The sequence below is a fragment of the Nerophis lumbriciformis genome, linkage group LG20, assembly GCF_033978685.3.
Source record: "Nerophis lumbriciformis linkage group LG20, RoL_Nlum_v2.1, whole genome shotgun sequence".
NCBI classification, from domain to species: Eukaryota; Metazoa; Chordata; class Actinopteri; order Syngnathiformes; family Syngnathidae; genus Nerophis; species Nerophis lumbriciformis.
Genome location: NC_084567.2, coordinates 24528177 through 24552500, shown reverse-complemented (window position 1 = coordinate 24552500; position 24324 = coordinate 24528177). Strand labels below are relative to the sequence as shown.

The window sequence follows — 24324 nt, the reverse complement described above, 5'->3', positions numbered from 1 at the left end:
GGCTCGTTGAGAAATGTTGTTCTTAAACCGTTCGACAATTTGCTCACGCATTTGTTCACAAAGTGGTGACCCTCGCCCCATCCTTGTTTGTGAATGACTGAGCATTTCATGGAAGCTGCTTTTATACCCAATCGTGGCAACCACTTGTTCCTAATTAGCCTGTTCACCTGTGGGATGTTCCAAATAAGTGTTTGATGAGCATTCCACAACTTTCTCAGTCTTTTTTGCCAATTGTGCCAGCTTTTTTGAAACATGTTGCAGGCATCATGTTCCAAATGAGCTAATATTTCCACAAAAAAACAAAGTTTTCCAGTTCGACAGTTAAGTATCTTGTCTTTGCAATCTATTCATTTGAATATCAATTGAAAAGGATTTGCAAATCATTGTATTCTGTTTTTATTTACGATTTACACAACGTGCCATTTTCACTGGTTTTGGGGTTTGTAGTATTATTTGAAATTCTGATCCATTCTATGCAATAACTGGATTTGTTTCAGTGTTCATCAGCCTCAGTTTAACATCCCTAACAAAAAAAGGACAAAAGAATCAAGTAGATACATACAATCAATTACTTTAATCCACAATGTAAAAATATATGTACAAGTATTATAAACACTGACAACACTGCAAAATGTGCTCCATACAATTGGGGTCATGCAACCGGACACATTTAACACTTGAGTACACTGAACAAAGGCTATGTCCCAAATAGTGTACTTTGTGTTTTGAAAAGTGTGCACGTGTGTCATTTTACATGACAAATCTGCATTGCCGTCCACAGTAAGCGAAGTAAAATTGGAGGACTTTAGTGGAACAATCTGTTATGTCACTGCCATTATTAGAACTGGTAAAAAGCATTTTTTCAATCGAAAAAGTGTGTTTGAAAATACATGCTGTCTACTGTGCAGACTCTATTAATAGCCAGTAGTACATTGCTTTTCGTTAGTAATCTGTTCCAAAAGATTCATACAAAAACCGAAGCAAATCAAAACCAATTTATCCGTTTCAGACTTCCAAAAATGCGAACAGAAAATATATTGATAGAGAATTATATTTTACATGCAGAAAACAATGTGAAATACCTATAAATGATGAATGAGATGTACAATGGTCAAAATACAAAAACTCAGGGAAAGTTGAATGAAAACTGATTCATATGAAAAGTGGCCCTCATTAAAACCGAGTTACCAATGTAATCTCCGATGTAGTTTTTGTATGAGATTGTCCAAATCAGTTCTTTAAATAGGATATGAAATAAGGAAGGCACAAATGATATACACACACACACACACTTGTACTGTGTAGTTTTGACCTTGTCTAAATAAGATATATAAACTCAAACTTGGAAACCTAACACCTGTTTAAACAAACGTTGATTTCCACCCGAATGCAGCTGAGATAGGCTCCAGCACTCCCCACGGCCCCGAAAGGGACAAGCAGTAGAAAATGGATGGATGGATGATTGCAAAATCATTCCACATTTGAAAAAGAACGGTTGCAATAAAAAAATTAAAAAAAAAGGCCCCAAATTATATGCATGCATGCCCATGATAAATGTATTTAAAATATCTGGCCATACAAACATTGCTGCTGCTGCATTTACAAGATTAGCTACACAATTATTTAGTATAATGTACTGACCTTTGCTGTTCTTTTCATTCAATCACGCATATTTGTGTACAATTTAAATTCATCGTAGGTCTAAAAGGCACAATACTGAAGCAATTTTGATTTTTTAATGATTATTCACAACATCCAATACAATGGGTACCTTTCACATTTTTTAACCAATATGGTACCTGGGAGTCAATAGTTACCCAAAGGTACAAATTTTCGGTGCTTTGTGTGTGTTGATGAATGTTAATTGTTTAAAAACATATTTTTTAATGTAGCATTTAACATTGAACTGATTATGATAACTGTGCTGTCCTGTTATATATTGATTTCTCAATACATTTCTGAGTCTCATTTGTGAATGTTCTGTAGACTTTGCATGCAGTTGCAATTCCAAGACGTTGGAGGGCAGTAGCTTACAAGCGACGGTGTGTTGCCTAGCTAGGAAGTAGTCCTTGTCATAAAGCTGAATGTGCCAGTCTCGTCTAATGTTGAGCCCTACAAATTGTTAATTCTGTAATAATTATATTTATTACACACTTGCTGTTTTGATCATAACTGGATCTTACTAAATTTGGAGGTGTTGAAATTGCTATGTAAAATTGCTAATTGTACTAGTCGCTAGCATTTATATGACCAGGCCAATGTCACTTCTTTTAGCGCATTTTGGAAAAGTGGAGTCTTAGTTTATGTTGGAGTTTTTTCTATCAGGCATACTTGCTTTGTTGGCATTAACAATAGCAACATTACCTAAAGGCAGTTTGGCATAGTTTGCTGCTCAAATGATTATTTATCCGCCAAGTGTTTGAGTCACGGTTTAGTCTGCTACTGGACGTGAAGTTTAGAAAAATGGCACCATTTGATTGTATGTGGATTGATACCCGGTAGTAACTACGGAATTCAGTTGGTGCCTATAAAAATACCGAATTCAGTACTCATCCCTAAATACCAGTTCCATCACTTCATGATTACCTTTGAAATACTGTGAAAAATGGCACACAGGTTAATTATATTAAAAACATTCAAACACTTAAAAAAAAAAAAATTACAACCACCAAAAACTAAGAAAGGAGCAAACATGCACTTTTCATTTATTATGCTTACACAAGCTGTTGCAGTCGTTTAATAGAAGGTCAATCTTAGAACATCTATGGAATGTTTTATGACTTACCAATTGAAATGTCGCTGCCCCAGATGTTCAGTGCAAACACTGCCGACTGAGGACAACAGGTCTCCAGAGAGAGATGGCAGAGAATAGAGAATGACTGCTTTTTCTCCATAATGCACTGCCACGCAAGTTCTTTTCAACACAATGTTCCATTATTCAAGTTGTCTTTTGCAGTTTCCACAGACCAGACATCCAGTTAAAAGGCAATATGCTGTTTTTCCCAACATATAAGTTGAGGTCCTTAAACACGTTTGACAGAGTTTTGTTCAATGTCTGCCGTCTCACTCACCACATGAGTGGAGGCAACAGATGGAAGAGTCAACAGGTTATGAGTTATCCTGCAGTTCTTTGGCCTTTGTCAAGATGGTGTGGACATCTGAGATGGGATAATCCTGAGAGATAAAAACAAAGGCATTTTCTCATTTAAGTGCCTGTGGTTTGTATCGATTTGTTTGAGGATTTTAGCTGACTCATGCATGGCTGTACTGTAATTGCTTGGATTAGAAATGACGTCACGTCCGGCTCATTGAGTACGCGTTGTGGTCAAGTCAGAGTCTGTTCTCAATGGGTACGAGGCGCGATTTAGCCTTTCTTGAAGAAAAATGCCTTATGCTTGTGTTGTTTTCGGCTGTACGAACTGTTTGAATCGCGAAACGGATAAACGTTTCCTCAGAGTTCCTCGAAAGGTAATCAAGAATAGCGGAAGAGTGCAAGATTTTATGAAAGACGACCACAAAAGTACCACGCACTCCAGTACAAGGTAGCAGAGCTGAAGAATGCATAAGTTTACAGTGACCACTCTGTTAAAAGTTTGATATACTTAACATTTTTCTTATTATATATTATCTTGATATTATTCGTATTATTTAAGTCATATTTTTGCTACGAGTGTTCCGTAAAGCACCAACTCGGCAAGTCTAAATAAAATAAATCAAATGTGAACAAAAACTAAAATAGTTAAGCTTTTACCAAAGGCAACGATCGTAAATGAAGCATTCAGCACATACACACTGTTGACATCTGTAGTTATATTTTGATAAAGATTGGGAAAACACTTGTACTCGTCAACGGCCCGTGCAACAGCAAGGACAAGCAACAACTAGGACTGTAGACAAAGAGTTAAATCATGAAACACATTTTTGCCCGAGCAAAAATGATGCATGATTACCCGGTAGTGTTTTGATACCAATTTCCTTGACCCAACCACACAAAGAAGTTGTAGACCTCCATGCTTTTCTAAGTTTTCATCTGTTTTGTTGTTTAGAATGTTGTCTGGAACACAACAATAGTTCGATATGTTTGGGAACTCCAACGAATAATCCTTTATCACGCGACAAAGTATAGTCCATCCATCCATCCATCTTCTTCCGCTTATCCGAGGGCGGGTTGCGGGGGCAGCAGCCTAAGCAGGGAAGCCCAGACTTCCCTCTCCCTAGCCACTTCGTCCAGCTCTTCCTGTGGGACACCGAGGCGCTCCCAGGCCACCCGGGAGACATAGTCTTCCCAACGTGTCCTGGGTCTTCCCCGCGGCCTCCTACCAGGCGGACGTGCCCTAAACACCTCCCTAGGGAGGCGTTCGGGTGGCACCTCATCTGGCTCCTCTCGATGTGGAGGAGCAGCGGCTTTACTTTGAGCTCCCCCCGGATGGCAGAGCTTCTCACCCTATCTCTAAGGGAGAGCCCCCCACCCGGCGGAGGAAACTCATTTCGGCCGCTTGTACCAGTGATCTTGTCCTTTCGGTCATAACCCAAAGCTCATGACCATAGGTGAGGATGGGAACGTAGATCGACCGGTAAATTGAGAGCTTTGCCTTCCGGCTCAGCTCCTTCTTCAACACAACGGATCGATACAGCGTCCGCATTACTGAAGACGCCGCACCGATCCGCCTGTCGATCTCACGATTCACTCTTCCCTCACTCGTGAACAAGACTCCGAGGTACTTGAACTCCTCCACTTGGGGCAAGATCTCCTCCCCAACCCGGAGATGGCACTCCACCCTTTTCCGGGCGAGAACCATGGATTCGGACTTGGAGGTGCTGATTCTCATCCCAGTCGCTTCACACTCGGCTGCGAACCGATCCAGTGAGAGCTGAAGATCCTGGCCAGATGAAGCCATCAGGACCACATCATCTGCAAAAAGCAGAGACCTAATCCTGCAGCCACCAAACCAGATCCCCTCAACGCCTTGACTGCGCCTAGAAATTCTGTCCATAAAAATTATGAACAGAATCAGTGACAAAGGGCAGCCTTGGCGGAGTCCAACCCTCACTGGAAACGTGTCCGACTTACTGCCGGCAATGCGGACCAAGCTCTGGCACTGAGCATACAGGGAGCGGACTGCCACAATCAGACAGTCCGATACCCCATACTCCCTGAGCACTCCCCACAGGACTTCCCGAGGGACACGGTCGAATGCCTTCTCCAAGTCCACAAAACACATGTAGACTGGTTGGGCAAACTCCCATGCACCCTCAAGGACCCTGCCGAGAGTATAGAGCTGGTCCACAGTTCCACGACCAGGACGAAAACCACACTGTTCCTCCTGAATCCGAGGTTCGACTATCCGGCGTAGCCTCCTCTCCAGTACACCCGAATAGATCTTACCGGGAAGGCTGAGGAGTGATCCCACGATAGTTAGAACACACCCTCCGGTTCCCCTTCTTAAAGAGAGGAACCACCACCCCGGTCTGCCAATCCAGAGGTACCGCCCCCGATGTCCACGCGAAGCTGCAGAGTCTTGTCAACCAAGACAGCCCCACAGCATCCAGAGCCTTAAGGAACTCCGGGCGGTTCTCATCCACCCCCGGGGCCTTGCCACCGAGGAGCTTTTTAACTACCTCAGCAACCTCAGCCCCAGAAATAGGAGAGCCCACCACAGACTCCCCAGGCACTGCTTCCTCATTGGAAGACGTGTTGGTGGGATTGAGGAGGTCTTCGAAGTATTCCCTCCACCGATCCACAACATCCGCAGTCGAGGTCAGCAGAACACCATCCTCGCCATACATGGTGTTGATAGTGCACTGCTTCTCCTTCCTGAGGCGGCGGATGGTGGTCCAGAATTGCTTCGAAGCCGTCCGGAAGTCGCTTTCCATGGCTTCCCCGAATTCCTCCCATGTCCGAGTTTTTGCCTCTGCGACCGCTGAAGCCGCACACCGCTTGGCCTGTCGGTACCTGTCCGCTGCCTCAGGAGTCCTATGAGCCAAAAGAACGCGATAGGACTACTTCTTCAGCTTGACGGCATCCCTCACCGCCGGTGTCCACCAACGGGTTCTAGGATTACCGCCACGACAAGCACCAACTACCTTGCGGCCACAGCTCCAATCAGCCGCCTCGACAATAGAGGCGCGGAACATGGTCCATTCGGACTCAATGTCCAGTACCTCCCTCGTGACATGTTCAAAGTTCTTCCGGAGGTGGGAATTGAAACTCTCTCTGACAGGAGACTCTGCCAGAGGTTCCCAGCAAACCCGCACAATGCGTTTGGGCCTGCCAGGTCTGTCCGGCATCCTCCCCCACCATCGCAGCCAACTCACCACCAGGTGGTGATCGGTAGATAGCTCCGCCCCTCTCTTCACCCGAGTGTCCAAAACATGAGGCCGCAAATCCGATGACACAACTACAAAGTCGATCATGGAACTGCGGCCTAGGGTGTCCTGGTGCCAAGTGCACATATGGACACCCTTATGTTTGAACATGGTGTTCGTTATGGACAATCTGTGACGGGCACAAAAGTCCAATAACAAAACACAGCTCGGGTTCAGATCCGGGCAGCCATTCTTCCCAATCACGCCTCTCCAGGTTTCACTGTCGCTGCCAACATGAGCATTGAAGTCCCCCAGTAGAACGAGGGAATCACCCGGGGGAGCACTCTCAAGTACTCCCTCGAGTAAATCCAAAAAGGGTGGGTACTCTGAGCTGCGGTTTGGGGCGTAAGCGCAAACCACAGTCAGGACCCGTTCCCCCACCCAAAGGCGGAGGGAAGCTACCCTCTCGTCCACCGGGTTGAACTCCAACGTGCAGGCTCTGAGCCGGGGGGGAAACAAGAATTGCCACCCCAGCCCGTCGCCTCTCACTGCCGGCAACGCCAGAGTGGAAGAGAGTCCAGCCCCTCTCGAGAGAATTGGTTCCAGAGCCCTTGCTGTGCGTCGAAGTGAGTTCGACTATATCTAGCCGGAACTTCTCCACCTCGCGCACTAGCTCAGGCTCCTTCCCCCCCAGCGAGGTGACGTTCCACGTCCCAAGAGCTAGCTTCTGTAGCCGAGGATCGGACCGCCAAGTGCCCTTCCTTCGGCTTCCGCCCAGCTCACATGGCACCCGACCTCTATGACCCCTGCTCTGGGTGGTGAGCCCATTGGAGGGGGGACCAGGCGCTCGCCATCGTGCCCCACCTCCGAGCCTGGCTCCAGAGAGGGGCCCCGGTGACCCGCGTCCGGGCGAGGGAAATCTGGGTTCCTTGTCAGTGTTCTTCATAGAGATCTTCGAGCTGCTCTTTGTCTGATCCCTCACCTAGGACCAGTTTGCCTTGGGAGAACCTACCAGGGGGCATAGAAGCCCCCGGACAACATAGCTCCTAGGATCATTGGGACACGCAAACTCCTCTACCACGTTAAGGTGGCAGCTCAGAGAGTAGTATAGTGGTCTATTTAATTGCGTAGTTGGATTTTTTGCTCATATTTGCTTTCTTCAGGAATATATAGGCCCCTTGTGTACTCAGATAGTGTGTGCGCTGCTTGCATTACAACAGCCATCTAAGCTTGGTTGGCCACCACTGGTTTTCACTTCCGGGAAAAAAATCATTTGTCGGAATACAAACAATAAGGGGTGTAACGGTACACGGCATGTATTCGTATCGCAGTTTTTTACCTTTTAGAACCGATACGATTCAGTGAATTGAAATCGATTCAGTAACTTTTTAACAAAAAAATAAATCAACCAGTGTGACTGTAAAATGCTGGATATTGGACACTGCAGGTGAAGTTTCCTTAATTCCTGGTATTTCTTGTAAGGGAATTAGGTATAAATTAATTATGGATATAAACAAGCAAGTTAACAACAATTACCGTATTTTCCGCACTATAAGGCGCACCTAAAAACCACAAATTTTCTCAAAAGCTAACAGTGCGCCTTATAACCCGGTGCGCTTTATATATGGATAAATATTAAGATTAATTTTCATAAAGTTTCGGTCTCGTAACTACGGTAAACAGCCGCCATCTTTTTTCCCGGTAGAACAGGAAGCGCTTCTTCTTCTACGCAAGCAACCGCCAAGGTAAGCACCCGCCCCCATAGAACAGGAAGCGCTTCTTCTTCTACTGTAAGCAACCACCCGCCCGCGTAGAAGAAGAAAAAGCGCGCGGATATTACCGTACGTTTCATTTCCTTTGTGTGTTTACATCTGTAAAGACCACAAAATGGCTCCTACTAAACGACAGGGATCCGGTTCATGAAAAGACGCAATCTCTCCATCCGCACACGGATTACTATTTCACAGCAACTGATATTCCTGTGAACCGCACTGTGGATACAACGGGAGCACGTACGGTGAATATTCGCACCACAGGGAATGAGAAGTCATCCTTCACTGTGGTTCTAGCTTGCCATGCTAATGGCCAGAAACTTCCACCCATGGTGATATTCAAAAGGAAGACCTTGCCAAAAGAGACCTTTCCAGCCGGCGTCATCATAAAAGCTAACTCGAAGGGATGGATGAAGAAAAGATGAGTGAGTGGTTAAGGTAAGTTTAAGTTTACGCGAAGAGGCCGGGTGGCTTTTTTCACGCAGCTTCGTCCATGTTGATATACGATTCCATGCGCGCCCACATCACGCTGGTTTTAATATATTATTAAAGTTTGACTGACCTATTTGACTGTTTTTTTGACATTCCTTTAGCGCAGTTAGATGCGGCTTACAACACGGGGCGGCTTATAGGTGGACAAAGTTTTGAAATATGCCGTTCATTGAAGGCGCGGCTTATAACCCAGGGCGCCTTATGGTGCGGAAAATACGGTAATGACCAATGCATTCATATCTTATTTGAATAAAGTGCAACCAACACTTTAGTTGAATTAAAAGGAAACCTTTTCTGCTCACATTTTCAACATTCAAGCAATTTCAAGAACATTAACCAACATTTTAACAGTAGATTTACTTGCTAAATAAAGTTCCCTGACTTGGCCATACAGTATTTGTTCTCTGTTCTGGCGTCGTCAATGACAAACCGCATCCCAGGTGTGCAGAACTATATAGGAACCCTAATTTCTTTTGATGGTGTTGGCCCCTTGCTTCCTAATTTCCATAGCCTCCTTGACCCATCTGTCACAGTCTTGTGACTGTTTTGGAATGGTGTTTTTGCCATTTGTGTGGTGTTTTAGTTCCTGTCCAGTACTCTTATTTTGTAGTTTCACTTCCCTGGTCTGTCCTCTGAGTACTGGCTCCCACACTTGTCCTTGATTGGCAAACGGGACACACCTGTACCCGGTTGCCAATTTGTCTCCTATTTCAGTCAAACGCTGTTCAAATACCTCCATCATCGTTTTATATACATGCTGTAAGTACAGTATAAATGTAATGTGGTAACAGGCACACTCATTATAACATGTAATATTTACAAATTTAGCTTATTTTAAGAATACGGCGGCATATTTCACAAATGCATCAGAATTCGCTTTTCCCTTCAACAACAACAAGACTAATCATAATAGACTTAATCAGAGATAACACAAAATTCGAGGCATGGCAGGATACTTGAGCTTTGATGGCCCGACTTAGAGTTGGAGGCAGTGCTGATAACAAGCTTGCTTTATGTTTTTACAGAGAACACGTAGCTCTTGCCGTAAGAGCCCACTTTGACTCTACAGACGGACTTTGTCCTCCAGTGTTTATTCTGGAAGATAGATCATTGATCTTCAAGGTATCCAGCACTTCATCAACACACTGGTCTATGGAACAGATCACATTAACAAGTGCGCCGTAGTGTGCAGCCATCTTTGTACAACGGCACCTCGTTTTTCATTTGTTGTTCGTTCCAGAAGGTTAGGAAAAAGAGCGAACGGTACAAAAACAGAAGCAATTTTTGCTGTGAAAAATAATGCAAATCTAATGAATCTGTTATAGACACCCAAAATATGAACACAAAACCCATTTTATAGAAAATAATTATAGTTTTACATCCAGAAAACAACGCAGAATAGAGTTTCACATCCATTTCCTAATTGGGAAAAGTTGCCTTATTTTAGCTGTGTATCCTGTGTACACTTTTAACTCAATACGTATAAAGATTTATATCAAACAAAAACACAAGTATGAATAAAATAAGATTGCAACCACTTAGGAGGCCTAGGTTCAGAATATGTGGGCTCATATTTGGGCGGTGGTTTGCTTAAGTACAGGTTCATAGTTGTACAAATAAATGAAGAATAGAATGAATAAACATTTAACATCAAATTTACCTTCATTTTGTGAACATAGTATTCTACACCATTTTTCATAAATTTTGTTTTATTCCGCCCTTTTTTGCTCACCTTTTTCCCCCATGCGGTTTACCATTTTGTTCATGTGAAATATTCCCATCTACATTTTCTGGAACATTTTTTTCTATTCAAAATGAATGAGCCACATCTCTTAACACATTCCACACATCTTAGACATTTAAAATTTGCAAAGTCCCAAATGTCCCGGTTTTCACACTTTTAAATACCTTTAATTTCCTTCTGGTTGCCTCTCCCACATTGTTCAACTTGATTTCAACCATCAAAACATTCCACTTGTTGAGGACATTCAGGCTAATTTTTTGGGTTGCAATAATACTGGGTTTTCCCAGATTACTCACTTTTCCATAACACTTATTCTCTATTAAAAAGACTACTTTGGGACAAATATTAATCCAGTTTTAGAGGCTGTGTGCTAAACAGATCCAGCTTCAATAAAACACTAGGCATCATGCAGAAGTATTGCTAAGTGCTAAACAAGATATACAAACTACAAACATAATAAAACAATCACTTACTGTACAATGTATGCTCTCACTAGGATGCCGACGGATGGAATGTTTATCTTCGCGTTTAGATGAAGAATTAATCAATCCTCACGCAGGTTAGGAAAAAAAAAAGGTACCGCAAACTAGCGTCTTTTTGTGTCTTTCTCGACATCTCCGGGTATAAATTGGATGCCAAAGTTGACTAACTTCTCGGTTTATGGCCATAACCTTCTACTATCCAGGTGACAGGCATGATTTATAAAGTATAACTCATACCAACTGAGAGGCTATGCAGCAGCAGCTCAGTATGTCAATAGCTGCATAAGCTAGTTAGCGCCACAAACATTTTTTTTTCTGCGTTAGCATTTATAATAACAAAATCGCTAATAATTGCTTAATATTAAGGTCACAAGATGTAAATTGTTGGTGGTTTTTGGATGTTTTAGGGGACTTTAAGGGCAGCATAGTGTACTACCATTAACTACATTGTTAGCCACCTCGTACTAGCTGCATTGTACGAATTAGAATGCATTAAAAAAAGAAAATAATGTGTTCTTGTCTTACATAGGGATGGTTAATGATCGTCAAAACTGCACAATTCTCTCAAAAATTGCAGTTCCCCTTTAAAATCAGCTTTTGGAAAAACAATTTTTTTTTTGCTGCAGGTTTGTGAAGCAGGAGTCTTTGATGTGGTTGGCACACACAAAGAGATACTTCTTCCCAGTTGAAGACACATTGCCGCCAAACGTAAAAGTTGGCCAGGCACTTTTTAGTTCTTCAGATGGGACCAGAGGTGGGTAGTAACGCGCTACATTTACTTCGTTACATCTACTTGAGTAACTTTTGGGATAAATTGTACTTCTAAGAGTAGTTTTAATGCAACATACTTTTACTTTTACTTGAGTATATTTATAGAGAAGAAACGCTACTTTTACTCCGCTACTTTTATCTACATTCAGCTCGCTACTAATTTTTTATCGATCTGTTAATGCACGCTTTGTTGGTTTTGGTTTGTCAGACAGACCTTCATATGTCACACTGCGGTGAGGGAAGTCTTGTCTTGGTTTTTTCTGTCTTGTGATTTACATGTTTTATTTTGAAAAGCAACGCGGCTGACACAGGAGGAACGCCAAAGACGACAGCTAGAAGGAAGGTGTTTCTACTGCGGGGAACCGGGTCACCTCATCGCCACCTGTCCAATTAAACGACCCATAGGAGTGAGTCTACCAACTACTTCTACTCCTAATAAGCGTACCCTCACCAGGATTCAGGTAAAACATCACACAGTCACAAACATTGGGGCGCTCATTGACTCAGGGGCAGACGAGAGTTTGATGGACTGGTCTTTGGCTGCAAAATTAGGGATCAAAGCTGAACCATTAGCTCGACCAATTAGAGCTAAAGCTCTTGATGGGAAGGAACTGTTCGTAATTACTCATGCCACAGAACTCATCCGCATAAATATTAAAGACCATGAAGAAAAGATTTGCTTATATCGATTCAAAGCCGCCTCACATACTTTGATTTTGGGACTACCTTGGCTGTTTCAACACAACCCCCAGATAGACTGGAGGACAGGTGAAATTAAAGCATGGGGAAAGGACTGTATTAATGACTGTTTTTTAGGCGCTACACACAAAAAAAGTGTAGCGCAACTCAACCTGTTTTCTGCAAACCCCACCACAGAATCGGAGTACCCGGACTTGAAATCCGTACCCCCATGCTACCACCAGCTACAAGAAGTCTTCAGCAAAACCAAAGCCATGTCTCTTCCTCCACACCGTCCATACGACTGCGCCATTGACTTGATCTCAGGATCCAACATACCCAAAGGTCGTCTGTATTCTGTTTCCGGTCCAGAGAGGACGGCCATGAAGGAATACCTCACAGCCTCATTAAAAGCGGGGCTGATCCGTCCTTCCTCATCACCAGCGGGTGCCGGTTTCTTCTTTGTGGGCAAAAAGGATGGTTCCTTGAGACCGTGCATCGATTACAGTCCACTCAACGACATCACCATAAAGAACCGGTACCCTCTTCCTCTCATGACATCAGTATTTGACCAAATCCAACAAGCTAAGGTGTTTACCAAACTTGATCTACGTAATGCCTATCACCTGATTCGTATAAGGGAGGGGGATGAGTGGAAAACTGGATTTAATACTCCCAGTGGACATTATGAATATCTGGTCATGCCATTCGGACTCACCAATACACCCGCTGTTTTTCAAACTATGATAAATGATGTACTCAGAGACTTCCTTGATCAATTTGTGTATGTATACCTAGATGACATTTTAATTTATTCACCAGACATTGATACCCACCAAGTGCACGTGACTAGGGTCCTTAAAAGACTACTAGAAAATCAACTATATGTCAAAGCTGAAAAGAGTGAATTTCATGTTAATACTATCTCCTTCTTGGGTTTTATAGTAGCTCCGGGAAAGGTCCAGATGGATCCGGCTAAGATTAGCGCAGTTACCGACTGGCCCACTCCTGATAGCCGCAAAAGGGTTCAGCAGTTCCTAGGATTTGCTCATTTCTACAGGAGGTTTATTAGAGGTTTTAGCACTATAGCGGCCCCTCTCCATGCCCTCACTTCCACTCAGGTACAATTCCAATGGACTCCAGAAGCTGAAAAGGCATTCCAGAACCTTCTCACCATGCCAGACCCGCAACGCCAATTTGTGGTGGAGGTGGACGCCTCCAACGAAGGAGTCGGAGCCGTCTTATCACAACGATCTGAGAAGGATGGCAAGATGCATCCCTGTGCCTTCCTATCTAAACGTCTGTCCAAGGCAGAGAAGAACTATGATGTCGGCAACCGTGAGTTGTTGGCGGTCAAACTCGCCCTTGAAGAATGGAGACACTGGCTTGAGGGGGCCGATCTTCCGTTCATTGTCTGGACAGACCATAAAAATCTAGAATACATAAAGAAGGCTAAAAGACTCAACTCTCGCCAGGCCAGGTGGGCACTTTTTTTTAACCGTTTCTCTTTCTCTCTCTCTTACAGGCCGTGGTCTCAAAACATCAAGCCAGACATCCTGTCTCGACGCTTCGACCCCGAGCTTGTTGCCAAGGAACCAGAAACTATCCTTCCACTGTCCCGTGTGGTTGGAGTGGTTACCTGGCAAATAGAAGATGAGGTGAAGCAGGCAAATGGTGGAACCCCGCCACCTAGTGGGTGCCCAGGTAATCGCTTGTTTGTTCCGACTGGGTTGCGCTCACAGGTGATCCATTGGGCTCACACCTCCCCGCTTTCATGCCACCCGGGAGTGCGGAGAACGATGTTCGCCATCTCTCGGCGATTTTGGTGGCCATCCATGGAACCGGAGGTTCGGGAGTATGTGGAGGCATGTTCGGTCTGCGCTCGGAACAAGACATCATCCGGGTCCCGTATGGGTCTGTTGCAGCCCCTACCTATTCCCTCCAGACCGTGGTCCGACATCTCCATGGACTTCGTCACGGGGCTCCCGGTCTCTCAAGGTAACACCACTATCCTAACTGTGGTGGACCGTTTCACCAAAATGGTGAGATTCATTGCTTTGCCTAAGTTGCCCTCCGCCAAGGAGACGGCAGAAATCATGATGGACAATGTTTTCAAGATTCACGGCTTCCCGAAAGACATTGTCTCTGACCGGGGGCCCCAGTTTGTATCACGGTTTTGGAGGGATTTCTGCAGACTCATCGGAGCTAAGGCCAGCCTGACCTCAGGCTATCACCCGGAGGCCAACGGCCAGACCGAACGCCTCAACCAGATACTGGAAACCAACCTCCGGTGCCTGGTGTCCCAGAATCCCTCTACATGGAGTAAACACCTGGTCTGGGTTGAGTATGCTCACAATGCACTACCTACATCTGCCACAGGGTTCTCTCCGTTTAAAACTGCTTATGGTTTCCAACCTCCAGTCTTTCCAGACAATGAGCCGGAAGTATCGGTCCCCTCGGCACATGCCCTGGTCCGACGCTGCCGACGCATCTGGGCAGCAGCTCGTCAGGTGCTGATCCGACAAAGAGACCGGATGAAGAAGACAGCGGATCGTAAAAGGAAACCCGCTCCTGCATATCAGCCAGGGCATAGAGTATGGCTCTCGACCAAAGACATGCGACTCAAAGTACCATCCAAGAAACTTGCACCACGATTCATAGGTCCATACTCTATCACCAAAGTCATCGGACCCTCTGCTGTACGACTCCGTCTGCCCCGATCCCTGCGTGTATACCCAACCTTCCACGTCAGCCGAGTGAAACCCGTCAAAGTAAGCCCGCTGGTTCCAGCCACCACGCCCCCTCCACCACCCGAGATGATTGAGGGCGGTCCTGTTTACAAAGTAAAGAAGTTGTTAGCAGTTCGCAGCAAGGGCCGGGGCAGACAGTACCTGGTGGACTGGGAAGGGTACGGACCAGAGGAGAGACAGTGGGTGCCTTCTCGGCATATCGTGGACTCCACCCTCATTGAGGATTTCAATAGAAACCATCCCGGACAATCTGGTCCGTCAGGTGTCGGCCCTAAAGGGAGGGGTACTGTCACACCGCGGTGAGGGAAGTCTTGTCTTGGTTTTTTCTGTCTTGTGATTTACATGTTTTATTTTGAAAAGCAACTCCTCTTGTTTCAGATCACGGGTCCTTCCTCTTGTGTCACCAGTCTGACGTCATTCCTGACCCCTGATTGTTTCCACCTGTTTCCCATTACCCTCATGTTCTTTATAAGCCCAAGCCTCCCCTTGTTCTGTGCCAGATTGTCTCGAGCTTTCGTGCCTGTCTTGCGTTCCATGTCCCTGTTCATGTCCATGCCTTGCCTTGTCTCACGTCTACGTCCTTGCTCCCAGAATATCCCACGCTGTAATTTTGAATTAACTTTTTTCCTCCCTCAGAGCGACTTTTGTTATCCTACCTTTTTCTACCGCAGTGGTGAGTTATTACTTTTTCCTTAAAGATTTTTTCCTCAAAGTTTGTTGAGTGATTTTTTGTTTACATTGATTAGAGTAGTTAAGTTTTATAGTCTTTATATTCTTCCTCCTGTTTGGAGCGTTTTTTGTTAAAAGTTTTTTGAGAACAGATACGGTGCTAATTATATCGTCCTTATTTTTGTATTCCTCCTTTTTTGGAGTGATTTTCGGTTTTTCCCTTTTGGAACATTTTGTCAATAGTATTTTTGTATTTTATAGTAATTGAATTTACTCGGCTCTGGAGGCTTAAAGAGTATTTCAAAATAAAAGCTTTATCTGGAATCACCTCTCTGCATCTGAGTCCCTTCCTCCGTCCAAGCCTGACATCATAGTGCCTGCGTTTCAACAAATACAGTCACTGGTGAAGTTCACTCCGTTCCACCAATCAGATGCAGTCACTGGTGACGTTGGACCAATCAAACAGAGCCAGGGGTCACATGACCTGACTTAAACAAGTTGAAAAACTTATTCGCGTGTTACCATTTAGTGGTCAATTGTACGGAATATGTACTGTACTGTGCAATCTACTAATAAAAGTTCCAATCAATCAATCAAAAGTGTGAAGGAAAAAAGACCCTTTTTTATTTCAATCGTACATCCCGTCAAAAGCCTAAAGACTGACTGCACAGTTCCTGTCTTCACAATAAAAGTGCCGCTCTATCGCGCCTGCGCTTTCAAAATAAGGGTCTCCAAAAGCCAGCGCAAACAAGCTAGCAAGCTACGGAGTTTGCCGCCAATGTATTTCTTGTAAAGTGTACAAAAACGAATATGGAAGCTGGACAAATAAGATGCCAAAAACCAACCACTTTCATGTGGTATTAGACAGAAAGGAGGAACTTTTTTTCTCCTCCATTTGAAAACGTGGACGTTATCAGCACTACTGTCTGATTACAATCAATGCAAGTCATCAGAATCAGGTAATAAACCAACTTATATTCTTGTCTTCATGAAAGAAAGGAATCTATATGTGTTAAACATGCATGCATGTATATATATATATATATATATATATATATATATATATATATATATATATATATATATATATATATATATATATATATATATACATATATATATGTATATGTGTGTGTGTATATATATATATATATATATATATATATATATATATATATATATATATGATATGTGTGTGTATGTTACTCATCAGTTACTCAGTACTTGAGAGTAGTTTTTTCACAACATACTTTTTACTTTTACTCAAGTAAATATTTGGGTGACTACTCCTTACTTTTACTTGAGTAATAAATCTCTAAAGTAACAGTATTCTTACTTGAGTACAATTTCTGGCTACTCTACCCACCTCTGGATGGGACTGGAGGTGTGTTTAGTGACCTGTGTTGGTTAATATAACCAATAACATAGTAGTTTCGTTCTTCAGGTCGTACTTTGGGTATAATGTTGGGGGGGGACTACAAACATTCGTACATAAATAAAAAGTGGCGGATTCGCGCAAAGATCTTTGGGTACATTTCTACCTTACATGGATGGCTGACCAGTGAGAAAAACGTTACAGGTTGTGCAAATTCCAAACGGAAGACAAGATTATTTTATAAATATATTCGCAAATCTTCAAATTTTTAGGACTTATGCTGCTCTCAAATACACAAAAGCTCATAAGTTGGTTTTGCATACTAGGTCCCTTTAAGGTCAGCGTCACATCAACTCAATGTTAGAGGGTCATTATCTCAATGCAGACAAATAAACCAAACTTAAGTCTTCCAAAACACACCTACCTGCAGTAATCTCATATTTACTGTGAAGTCTCCTGCGAGGAGGTTGTCTCGGATCAGTCTGTAAATATAATAAGTCAAAAAAAAAGGATGGGCGACATGAACAACCATAAGTGGGTAGGAATAAACAGGCGGACAGTCTCACATGAGCATGGCGCAGCAGACCAGGATGAGGAAGTGGAAACGGTCTTGGTCAGAAAACAGGGTGTCCCAGATGCGGATGACATCTGGCAGGAGGAACTCTTGTGACAACAAAAGGGTTAGCCAGCGGAAGGTGAAGTACTGAGGTTTGATATTTTGTTCTAGCTGTAGGCAAAGAAAAAGGAGAAAAGACATGAATACAAAAATGGACATATCTGAACTACAAAAGAGGAAAAAAAGGTGCCTGCATTTTGAAAATGAGTAAACCTGAACATGCACTATTAAAAACCGAAGATTGTCAAGTTCCCAGCAATGCGTACTCAATATATTGATGTCATATACTTGCAGTGCAATGCATTTGGCTGTACTCTCTTTGTGAACACTTTTAAAATGTACAGTACGTACGTGGAGTGTGCAGACTGACACAACATTAGTTAGTTAAAGTTAAAGTACCAATGATTGTCACACACACACACTAGGTGTGGTGAAATGTGTCCTCTGCATTTGACCCATCCCATTGTTCACCTCCTGGGAGGTGAAAGGAGCAGTGGGCAGCAGTGGGGGCCGCGCCCGGATTGTTTATGATTAACAAAGTATTTATCTAAGGAATTTAAATATCCTGAATTATTGAAACTAGTACATTCAGGAGTTAGATAAAAACTTTTAAAAAAACTATTTGTCGTCAGTGGCAATTCAAGGCACGTAGAGCAGCAAATATAGAAGCAAATGGCAAATAGAATAAACTTTTAGCAGCCCAGACTATGAGATCAGATTGTAATATGTAGTTCTTATTTCATGATATTTTTATTTATTACCGGTACACTAAATTGGCCCTAGTGTGTGAATGTGAGTGTGAATGTTGTCTCTCTATCTGTGTTGGCCATGGGATGAGATGGCGACTTGTCCAGAGTGTACACCGCCTTCCGCCCAATTGTAGCTGAGATAGGCTTCAGCACCCTCCACAACCTCAAAAGGGATAAGCGGTAGAAAATGGATGGATGGATGGACTTTAGTGATAGATCATAAGTGAACAAGCCTTAGTTTTTCTACTATTGACTGGTCAAAATGTGTGGCGTCTGATGGCTTGTAATTGACCTGAAGACGGAGGAAGGGGTTACACACAGCACAGTGGTGAGCCCATGAATAGGAGGGAGGGATATGAGAGAACGTTGCTTCGTGAGAAGCAAGAACGTTGAGCCACCAGGCCGCAGTACCCGGAGCTTGCACCCTCGAACCCCACCCACCCAAATCAGACTTTCAACAGCGACGGGACAACAAAGTATGAATGTTCTGCCCCGAACGAGTGCTCGAGTCATTGTTTCCTGTCGGACCTTTTAAGCGACTGACACAATGTTGTAGACAAGCAGCAACAACACTAGAAATCCACACGTGTAAGCTTCATCACAAAACTTGGTCATCTCTTTGTCAGTGGATATTGTGCATAAATATATTTAGTTTGGTTTTGTATTGAAATTGCTGACTTTGTGATGTATTTTGTATTCGTGGTTGTCTTTTTTGTCTGAGTAACTCTGGCAATCAAAGCTCATTTTAATACACGTAGCGCTAAATTTGACCAGTAGAGAGCGATAACGCTACACCTTGAGTTTAATTTTGTTGAGCCACATTCACTGAGTGCAATGTTTGCTGTGAATGTTTTCTAATTACTATGTGTAAACTCCAGTTTCCTCCAACATCCAAAAAATATCGATTCATTGGAGACTACAAATTGTCCATAGATATGAATGTTAGTGTGAATGATTGTCTATCTGTGCCCTGCGATTGGCCATGCTAATTTGAGTTAGCTTGTATAAGAGCAAGTTCATTGTACGTTAACATTAAGCTCGCGGCATTAGAGCTCACCTTTCAACCTGCATAATGGCATTGCTTTTTTCAGTTTATTCCAAATTATATTAGTAATCTAATGTGATTGTTCGGCCAAAATTTGGAAACCAATGCCAATGATGACGAAATTATGTATTTTTCTTTATGGTGTTGATACAAATATGATTGTTTGATGCGTTTGATTTTTGATACTATGGGACATGCATAAGAGATACTTTGCATAAGACATTAAGAAAGGTCTTGTACAGAGTTAAGTCATTTCATGCGAATGCAATGGATAGAACTACAAGAATGGAAATGTAATGAGAGAAGATCAGAGAGACCACTGGTATGTAATTGGTACTATTATTGGTCCTTAGATACAGCTAGTGATAAATACCATGTACCGGTATATTGATAGTAGTATTTAATGCTATCCTTCTTTGGTTTAAGGTTATCACCCTATCCTGAGAAGCTCCTGTAATATATGTGGTGTAAAACAAACCCTACAAAATCTACAGGAGTTGAGTTGATAAAGCGTCATCTTCAATCTTCTCAGCCTTTTCAAGTGCAGGCAGACAAAAGTCCTAAAAAACTTGACAGTGATTCCTACATGTATGGGCACTTCATGTGTATATACAATGTACTTTCTTTAGTGTGGTTAGTTTTAAAGTGACTTATTTGTGAAGAATATCAACAAAACACCAGGTTATTTTTTTCAAATCTAACTCAATGGACTTTTGACATATTTGGCAAACTAAAGTGCAACATTCAAGGAGGGCAGAATAAAGTGCAGCCTGTGTTACCTTGTACAATAAGCAACAATTTAAACTGCATTGAACAAAGAGAGCACATGTCAAATTCCCTGTGTAAAAGCTGATTGTGATTCTAACATAAGAAAAACATGTTAATGTTAATATTATCAATAGCATTATTAATAACTGTTAACACTAATATTACTAAAGGTTACTAAATATACATAAAACAATTGTTTAGCCATTTAAAAAAAAAAAAATACATCATTGCAAATCATAATTGCAAATCAAAATGATCATGTCATATTTGATGTCCTTAGCCACACTCCTACCACCAGGTATATAGCGGCAATCTAGGGGAATCTAGGGGAAACCCTGCGTTTATATTTTTTAGTCTTACTAACCTAAATAAAGGAAGAAGAGGGAAGAAATAAAACTGATGAAGGAAAATAATTCAAAAGAAGGGACATCAGACCTCACAAAACTTCTGAAGCTTTTGTTTTTTCATGTTAACTGTCTAACTGCACTCGCTGGAAACGAGTAGCGAGGGTAGAATAATTAATTTATTGACAGTGCAATGGGAAAGCAGATTTGTTTACTTTGCAATTTTAAGTAAACACAGTCTCAAAGGAATATAACCTGCGGAGGAGGCATTTTCTGACGAAACATCCAAACTTCGATGTCGGGCCCCTGAGAACTTGTGCTCTTAAAACTGTGGCCCTCTTCAGTATGTAGTTGAATAGCCCTGCTATAAGGCCCAAAAAACCGTATCCGTGATGCAAAAGAAGTGACCGCGACAGGCAAGTTTTATAACATTACTTTTCTCGTCGGGGGACATTTTTGTGGCCGTCATGTTGCACTGAGTCCCCCCCAAGTTTGAGACGTCATACCTTGCTTGAAAAATATGCTCTTTCCTTTTCATGTTTAACAATGTAGTTAAGGCAGCGGGGACTAAAAAGAACCTTACTAACAGTGAAACAGAATAAATTATCACACGTAAATGGTAAGTTAACAACACCTAGCATATAAAAACTACCACTATGTACAGTGTTTCCCACAGGACAGGCATCTATTTGTGGTGGTGTGGTCGGGGGGTGACGGCGGCAGCGGCGATGACCAAGAAGAACGCGGAGTTGGAATATAAGTACAACACTTTATGTACATATTTAGCTCATTAAAATTACCGACAGGAAGGCGAGAAACACTTTATTTCAACAGACTCTGGCGCCGTACCTGTCGTCAAAACTCCAAAGACCGACTGCACAGTTGCGCTAACAAAATAACAGTCTCAGAAAGCTGGCGTGCACAAGCTAGCAAGCTACGGAGTTTGCCGACAATGTATTTCTTAACTTGTTAACTTGTTAACAATATTAACTATATGTATTAAACATACTTGTATTATCATTAAACACCTTTAATTTATTAACAATATTAACTATATGTGTTAAACATGCTTGCATTATCATTAAGCACCTTTAACTTGTTAACAAAAACATATATTTCATAAATAAGTAAATATAAATTATATATATGAATGAGGTAGAGCCCCACGACTTGATCAATTGAAAAGTAGCTCGCCTGCAGAAAAAGTGTGAGCACCCCTGAGTTACACCCATCTGAACAGGTCAGCCACCTGTTTAAAGCCCGATCACAGTTGAAATCTTGAAATGAAGGGCCTTTAATGGCCAAAACATTAACCTGGACAACATTTTAACAGCTGGTTGGCTCAGATTTTATTCTTTTCATTGCATTCACATGCTGCAGTGGACAGTGGACAATTTAGCTTAATTATTAATGCAGTATCTGAAGCACCGTCTCCACATGTGTTTATTGACAACAGGGTTATAACCTGGACACGTTAGCTTGTCGGTATTGTAACACGTGACTGTTACTACGTGCGTCTGCCCGAGTCAAACAGCGGCGGTGTTAATGAAGCAGCGTCAGGCTGCTTACCGTCAGTGAAATGCTCGGTGAAATCGCGGATTAACGTTAAATATATGACGAGCCGCGAGCGATGCAGCTATAATTTATCTACCTACAACCTATATTACCCTCGTATTTTGATCCGGTCGGTCCGTTCTTTTACTCCGTCTTCTTCTTCTTCTGGCCCACCAGGTGAATTAAGTGCTATTGGCGGAGTTACAATGTATAGTACGCTACCGCCACCTACTGCACCGGAGTTGTAACTACAAGGTACATTCACAGACAGAGTCCCATTGCTTTTATGAGCGGTCGAGCGAGTCAAAAGCCGAAAAATCCGTTTGTGGCGGACGTAATTCTTTCGTGGCGGGCTGCCACAAATAAATGAATGTGTGGGAAACACTGATGTATTCGTAAGCTTTTTGTTTCCATTGACTAACTTTCCCCACAGTAGTAGTAGTCGGTAGGTCATTCACCTGTTGTGTTTGGTTGGTTGTTTTTTTCATTTTATGATACTATGAATTAAATTGATATGTTTAGTAATGAGCCTGACCCTAGCATTATAGCTTACATACAGGTGTGTTTTCAAGTTTCTGATTGGCTGTAGGTTGCCCAGTGTAGATCTTTTTCCTCTTAACAATTTAAAATCACTACAATAACATGTTACACCAGAAATATTGCATATTGAAATGCAAATGAACAAGATTGTTTTTGAGTTTCAACACAAAAGGACTGTTGTAGACAAAAATGTTGTTAAAAATGTTAATATTCCGGCAAAACAGGCTAGAAAACTTGTTTGTCCTTTTGTAAAAGTAAATCTTGGGGAAAAAGGCTGGCCAACCCCTGCTCTAGAAGAACGCACTACTTGACTGACAAAGCTTGTTCTTACCAGCTTGTGATGGAGCTCCAGATCTTTCTCTTTGAGCATAGAGTACACACTCTCCATTTTGTACGTTATGCCACACTGCGAGTCATCCAGGCTTTTGATGAAATTATCTCTGTTCTCTGACATTAAATTGGTGAAACAGAAGAATGTATCTGACTCTGCGTGCTCTGCAAAATACAGTTACACATTTATCGTCAGTGCAAATTAATATTTTAAACATTTTTATCATTGTATGTTCTAACAGATAATGTACCTAAAATTTTAACAGAAGCAAAAAGCAAGGCATTTACCTTTCCACTGACTGTTTGGGTCTGTGGCGAAGGTATAATAAATTGGACCAACTACTTCATTCATGCCTTGCACATACGCAATCCCAGGGTTGAGTTTGGCGTAGATAAAAAGGATGCGCTCCACCACCTCCCAATGTGCTTCGCTGCCACTGGGCAACACCTCATATTCATTAGATGGATACAGTTTCAAAGCCTTTCCAGGGGAGCTGACCTGAAAAAAAATTAAACTCACTAGGCAGTTGTGGCATCATCACTGAGCAATCATTAAATCAAATGTAATATTTTGTAGCACAGGCCTGTTATGTGTTTTAGAGCAGTACTTTTTAACCATAGGGCCTGGTCCCATTGTTGGGCTTTGAGTGCCTTCTAGAAAGCGGTACTCGGTTGTAATACACTTTTCCACCAATTGTGGAAGTACTGTACTGACAATCTTAAACACACAGTAGAAGTCTGGAGCTAAAGTCATATAGACGTTTAAGAGCAAAAATTATCACTAAAGTGATGAAGTTGTAGTTCATTTGTACTTTAATTTTATTTACAGTTTATTTAGGAATCATATTTATTATTTGTATGTTAATGTGTTTTTCATCATTAATGAATCCCTTTTAATCAGTATATTTGGTAAGTACTTAGTTTTCTAATCGGCCTGACCAAAGCCTAAGGTTTATGTGTTAAATAGGGGACGGCGTGGCGCAGTGGGAGAGTGGCCGTGCGCAACCCAAGGGTCCCTGGTTCAATCCCCACCTAGTACCAACCTCGTCATGTCCGTTGTGTCCTGAGCAAGACACTTCACCCTTGCTCCTGATGGGTGCTGGTTAGCGCCTTGCATGGCAGCTCCCTCCATCAGTGTGTGAATGTGTGTGTGAATGGGTAAATGTGGAAGTAGTGTCAAAGCGCTTTGAGTACCTTGAAGGTAGAAAAGCGCTATACAAGTACAACCCATTTATCATTTATCATTTATAAATAAATAATCTTTGACATTAACACACAGTTTCATATCATTTGACAAGGTTGTAAACTGTAAGTAGGTTAGATATGATTATTGAATACA

The 24324-nt window shown here is 42.4% G+C and overlaps 1 protein-coding gene across 1 annotated transcript in view; it reads right to left on the bottom strand.

Annotated features, from left to right (window-relative positions):
* Positions 1 to 1514: 1514 nt before the first annotated feature.
* Positions 1515 to 24324, bottom strand: part of tbc1d13 (TBC1 domain family, member 13) — a 32681-nt gene continuing 9871 nt past the window's right edge. The window contains exons 8-12 of the mRNA XM_061980626.1: positions 23274 to 23484; positions 22987 to 23150; positions 17606 to 17766; positions 17464 to 17521; positions 1515 to 3174 (exon numbers count right to left, since the gene is read on the bottom strand). Of these exons, the coding sequence (XP_061836610.1) occupies positions 3109 to 3174; positions 17464 to 17521; positions 17606 to 17766; positions 22987 to 23150; positions 23274 to 23484 (660 nt within the window). The 3' untranslated portion in view covers positions 1515 to 3108. The remainder of the gene's footprint in view (positions 3175 to 17463; positions 17522 to 17605; positions 17767 to 22986; positions 23151 to 23273; positions 23485 to 24324) is intronic.